The 5,776-nt window shown below is 43.7% G+C and overlaps 1 protein-coding gene across 1 annotated transcript; it reads left to right on the top strand.

Moving 5' to 3' along the window:
- The first annotated feature begins 3,032 nt into the window (after positions 1 to 3,032).
- s1pr4 (sphingosine-1-phosphate receptor 4) lies at positions 3,033 to 5,558 on the top strand. The gene is made up of 2 exons (XM_026159052.2): positions 3,033 to 3,161; positions 3,814 to 5,558. The coding sequence occupies exon 2, from the start codon at positions 3,966 to 3,968 to the stop codon at positions 5,208 to 5,210; it is 1,245 nt and encodes a 414-aa protein (XP_026014837.1). The 5' UTR covers positions 3,033 to 3,161; positions 3,814 to 3,965; the 3' UTR covers positions 5,211 to 5,558.
- The last annotated feature ends 218 nt before the right edge of the window (positions 5,559 to 5,776 follow it).

The raw sequence follows: 5,776 nt of genomic DNA on the forward strand, positions 1-5,776 counted from the left end.
TCAGGGATTTAACTGTTTGAAAAATATCAAATAAACAAATAATCTGGGTCATTTACACCCCCCCCCCCCCTTTTTTTTTTTACAGCCAAAATGGTGATGAAGCAAATATCAGGGTCAAATCAGGACTTAATGAGATGGGTGACATAAACAGCTAGACAACAGACTGTCTATCCACTTAACTTGGAACCTGCCCAGTTTGTATCACAGGTGGTTATTTTAGCTGCCGAGTGTCATCGACTCACTATAGTGTCTGGTGGTCACGTCACTGTGAATCTCTTCCTGTGTGCACTGCCCGTTTCCCCTGCATTCTATTAAATGGTCAGCAGGCGAGCGACTGGTTGCAAAAAGATTAGTAGTTGCACAGGAATCGATGGGAGCCCCCACCCCTCCACCCGTGACTTCAATAAACCTGATGTATTGCTGGACTCTGTCACTAGTTTCAGGGAACAGTGAATATAAGTTTTTATATTCTGGTTATAAATGGAGTCAAAACGGGAGACTGTCAAGGCTTCGTCCATCAGCTGTGACTTGTTGATTAGAAGTTGTTAGCCAATAAGCATGGAGTGTCACTGCTTTCACAGGCAGATGTGCTCCTTCCTCATCAGGTCCACTTTAGAAATACCGAAATGTTGATGGTAAAATGTTCAGCTCGAGCTTTCACAACAGGTGTTCTCAAATCAGCAGGTGACGTCAGCCGGTTACAGAAACATCTTTCACAGGGTCCGTGTTGTGGACCAGTCTGTCTTCCTTTGTGCAGTGACTCTATAAACGACTTTTCTACTGTCGGTTTCTGTCAAAGGAACTTGGACTTAAATAAAATGGAAACACTGCATTGCTTGTCGTGAAACTGCACTCCAAGTCCTTCCTTGGGTGAACTTGCATCTTACTAACGAATACTGCTGTTATCACTACTTTGCTTTTAAGAATGCTTCACGTGTGATGACGCCTTCAGCAAAGAAAGCGCAGGTGTTTTCAATCACTCGTATCACTCATCAAAGGTTAGTGATGTCAGTGACACTGGCTGTGGTGAAAACAGTCAATAATCTGATGTAAAAACTGGCACAACAGCAATTTTCTGGGTTTTTTAATCTTTCATTGGTTAACCACTGCAGGAAAAAAACAACAACAAAAACAAGCCAAAGTGCACAACTCCACATTTGTGTTAATTTCAACAGAAAACTTGAAAAATGCACAAAAGTTCACCATAGAAAAATAGGCCTTCAGGACGTTGTGGATTTCCTAACTCTGCAAAGTGTTTAAGGCATGAAAGTGCGTCGATTATATTTTCTCATGAAGAAAGAGAGGAAGTCTGAAATCCGTAAACAAAGACCTGGCAAGAACAAATTTCGTGAGTACGATATTGTAGCAACATGGTGACTTGTTCTTTAGAATAACTGATTCCCTATCAGCTGCTCTCCTCTGCATTCATGCATTTTCACCTTAGCTTTAGTTTGCATGCTGGTATAGGTTTTCCTCTGCAGGCCTGAGTCTGCTGCACAGGCAGCACACACACAAGTAAAAGATGCTTGGCAGTAATTTGGTGGCTGTCACTGGAAACACAGTAATATCGCTGGTCATAGTTGAGGACGCACTTTTGTTTAAATCCCTTGAAGTGGAGACCTGCAGAGCTGGACTGCTTATGAGTGAAGAAGAAAAAACACACACTCATGCAGTTGTGGCCAGATACGCACATTGTGGTTATGGAGTGCTTTGAAGTTGTATTTTCAGAGTAAGGGCGTTTTCAACAGTCGTGGGTGTTGTTGACACCTCAGGATGTTGTAGCTTGTTGTACATTTTCCGGGTGTTTTTCTTTTTCCTCAGTTTATTCACAATAACAGTTTCGCCACCACCTTTAGATCTATACAGAGTAACACAAGTCCTCTATCCACCATGATGGAGGACATGTCTTCAACACTAAAAAAGGAGAAATTGTGTTAGTCTCGCAGGGGGACAGCACAGAAATGATGTAGTTAATTACAGTACACACAATGTAGGTCAAATATATATGCATGGGCGACCTTGTCTCGCCGTTTGTTAAAGAAACCGTGCAAACTGGAATAATTCATGCAGACGCAGGCGACTGCGAGAATGAAAAGAGATATCTGCTTATAAGAATAATTGGGCGCCAGTATGATTGGTATCATTTGACTTTTTTTGGCAGCACAATTACAGCCTGCTTGGCTCTGGAGCATTAAATGTACAACAACAGCTCTTTGAAAACGTCACTCGTGTTCGGCCACGAGCTCTGGTTTTGCTCATATCTGAAATTTGGTTTCTTAATTCTGGGGTCTGCCTCTGCTTTCTGCTTCTTGCAGGGCGTCTCTTGTGTTTGTGTGTTTATGGTTTGAAAATGGTCACAGCTTCAGCAGTAATGTCTGCCTCGTGGCATGTGGTTGGGGGCCCACTGGTGCATGGTAGGGGGTTTGCTGAAGACAAGGGTTTCATGCGTGGTGGCTATGTGTGAACAATGCAAGTGCGGCCTGCACACCCAAGCCAACAGCCCCAGCTGCAAGAGAAGATATATAGTATGAAACCTCACTATCTACAGGGAGGGGCACCTGAGTTCCTGTTTTTCTCTTGTATTTTCCCTTTTATTTTACTTACTTATATTTGAGAAAAGAAATTGTCATAACTCAGCAAGAGGCCAGTGCAAGTGGGTCTTTCCCCATATCCTTATTGCATAGCAAAAATTTACAACTAGTTTACAACTGGCACGGGTTTTGAAACCGTCTTTCCCGTTAGAGGCCATAGAGCGACTTAAGCAATAGATTTGATTGGCAGTAGCGGTAACAATGTGCGACGTCCTGGGAAACAATAAATAAGAAGGTTAATAAACCAGAAAAAAATGTTGGAGACGAGTAAATGATCACTTGTTTTTTCTCATTACACAGTGATGGAACATGTGCAGCCTCTCTGTTATGCATGTGTGAATGTGTGTGTGAATGTGTGTGTGTGTGTGTGAATGTGTGTGTGTGTGTGTGTGTGTGTGTGTGTGTGTGTGTGTGTGTGTGTGTGTGTGTGTGTGTGTGTGTGTGTGTGTGTGTGTGTTGGGTGTGTCGGGCTTACTTCCCCATGTAAGTAAGACTGTACTGCAAAAAACTCTTTAGTCAGCGACAGCAGCTGCACTATCACACACTCAGCATCACCAAGAACGGCCAGAGGTAAGCACTCACCACTGCACCTTCACCTCACTGCAGCTCTGCAGTGAAGTCAAATTCAAATCGAATCAAATTTATATTATAACAGGAAAAAAAATCAATTTACACCCATAACTTTTAAACATTAATTCCAATTAAACGCCAGTCAATTAATTAATTATAACATTTGCTATAAAGATTAAACTTGGTGTAAAATGTTCAAATATATATTTTTTCCACTCAGATATTATTGAATACAATTTCAACACAACGGCAAAGCTGCATTTCTTCAAATATTTTTGAATATATTCACATATATATATATATAAAGAAAAAAACTTTTTTTTTGTTGGTAATTATTTATTATAATTTCGCTAATTTTAAACGTGGGAATTTTAAGCAATTATTGTTTTGCATTCTTGATAAGAAAAACCATGTTTTTCCTTCATGTGGTGATTTAAATGCCCCCATTTCTCACTCATCCTGTGTTAACCGCAGATAGGTGGAGACTGTAGCGTTCGGGAGACATTTAAATGAGGCCTTTTAAACTGACTGAAACTTTGCAATGAAGCGTCTCAGAGTGCAGTACTGAGAGTGAGGGAAATTTCGTTCATGGCTTTGATTTTCATACAGAAATCACTATTGTTTCTTTGTTTTCTTCTGCTTTTATTCTCAGGTGTTTGTTGCTCACAGGCAGCGAGCTCCAGTGGTTAGAGTGCGCCCATAGCCTGTTTATTCACAGGAGTTTCGCACTAATTCCCGTGCAGCTCGGTTCAGCCTGTTCTCACCCAAAACCTTCATCCGACCGGCCGGCTCAGTTTTCCCATCATGTGTGCCTTGGCCTCCCTCACGTCCCCTTCCTCCTGCCCTCACATGTACAACATCCCCACCTACCAGAGCAACAGCACGGCACCAAATGCCACCAGCGCTGCAACTGGGATCAACCACGTGATCCTGAGGCATTACAACTACACCGGCCGTCTGCAGAACAGGACCATCGCGAACTCCCAGAACCAGATCAGTGCCTCCGTGGCCGTCTTCCTGTTCTTCAGCATTATCATCATCCTGGAGAATCTCCTGGTGCTGGTGGCCGTCATCTCCCGCATCCGCCGCAGCCGTCGTTGGGTATATGTTTGCATTGCCAACATCACACTCAGCGATCTCCTCACCGGAGCCGCTTACCTGGTGAACATCTGCTTGTCTGGCAGCCAGACCTTTCGCCTGACGCCTGCTCTGTGGCTCTTCAGAGAGGGCATGCTGTTTGTGGCCCTGGCAGCCTCCATATTCAGTTTGCTGCTGATTGCTGTGGAGCGTTACACCACTATGATGAAGCCACTTCCCCAGAAGTCAACCAGAAAGACCTACTATCGAATCTATGGCTTGGTGGCGCTTTGTTGGGGTTTGGCGCTGGTTATTGGCTTTCTCCCCTTGCTGGGCTGGAACTGTGTGTGCAGCCTGGATGGATGCTCCACCCTGCTTCCTCTCTACTCCAAGACTTACATCTTATTTTCTCTCATTATTTTTTTCCTCATCCTTCTGGCTATCGGTGTGCTGTATGGTGCCATCTACTGCCACGTGCACAAGAGTGCTCAGCTAGCGCCCCAGCGCAGTCGGAAGCGCTCCTTAGCTCTGCTGAAGACTGTTATCACCATTGTCGGGGTCTTTATGCTCTGCTGGGGGCCGCTCTTCATGCTGTTACTGGTAGATTTCTTCTGTGTCTCCCGCCAGTGCGCACTGCTGTTCAGCGCTGAATTTTGCATCTCCCTGGCCGTCTTCAACTCGGGCCTGAACCCCATCATCTACGCCCTGGGCAGCAGCGAGATGAGAAAAGCCATCGCTGAGCTGCTCTGCTGCTGCTGCCTGAGGGTTGGCTTCTGCCACCCAGACACATTCACATCAAAGGAGACCAGCAGCACCTCAGAGAGCAGGAGGGACAGTCTGAGGAACAGTTTTAATAAGGTCAGGAACCTGAGTGTGGCCTCCCCGCCATCCACCCCAAGCAAAACTCGCAGGGCACCTAGAAAATATAGGCTGAGCACCACCACCAGCTGCCTGTCAGTTTCAAGTGGTTAAACCACAACGTTCCCCTCCCAAGTAAACCAACCTGTGTGCACTGATACACATCTAACCGTTTCCTCACAGTTTTGGTTTGAATGTTCACTGCTTCATGAAATGCACATGCACTGCTGACTAAACGCTCCAGTAATATCCTCAAAATATTCCAGTTTGCAACAATGTTACAAGAAATTTTATTTTTTTTGCATAACAATGCATTCTTTTGTAACTGTAAATGATATTTTACATTCACCGTACTTTTCTATTATTGCACTTATTGTTTATGTGAATATAAAATATGTATGTTTAAGTTGTTTTTTGTACTTCTTCTGTGTAAGAAATATAAATAAAGTTTATTTTGCTTTATCCATGCGTGCCTGCTCTTTTCAGTAGGATAGTACCTCTGCTTACCTCTGGAGGGAGGCACCTCATCAGAGCTTTGACCCCCTCCTGCAAATGATCAGATGATTCAGTATCACTTAAACCTTCATAGACTGAAAGCGGACATTATACAGACCTTAATATCAATTCTAGATTTACTAAATATACCAAATATACAAATTCCAGCTCGTTTAAATGATTAT

The sequence above is a fragment of the Astatotilapia calliptera genome, chromosome 23, assembly GCF_964374335.1.
Source record: "Astatotilapia calliptera chromosome 23, fAstCal68.1, whole genome shotgun sequence".
Taxonomy (NCBI): domain Eukaryota; kingdom Metazoa; phylum Chordata; class Actinopteri; order Cichliformes; family Cichlidae; genus Astatotilapia; species Astatotilapia calliptera.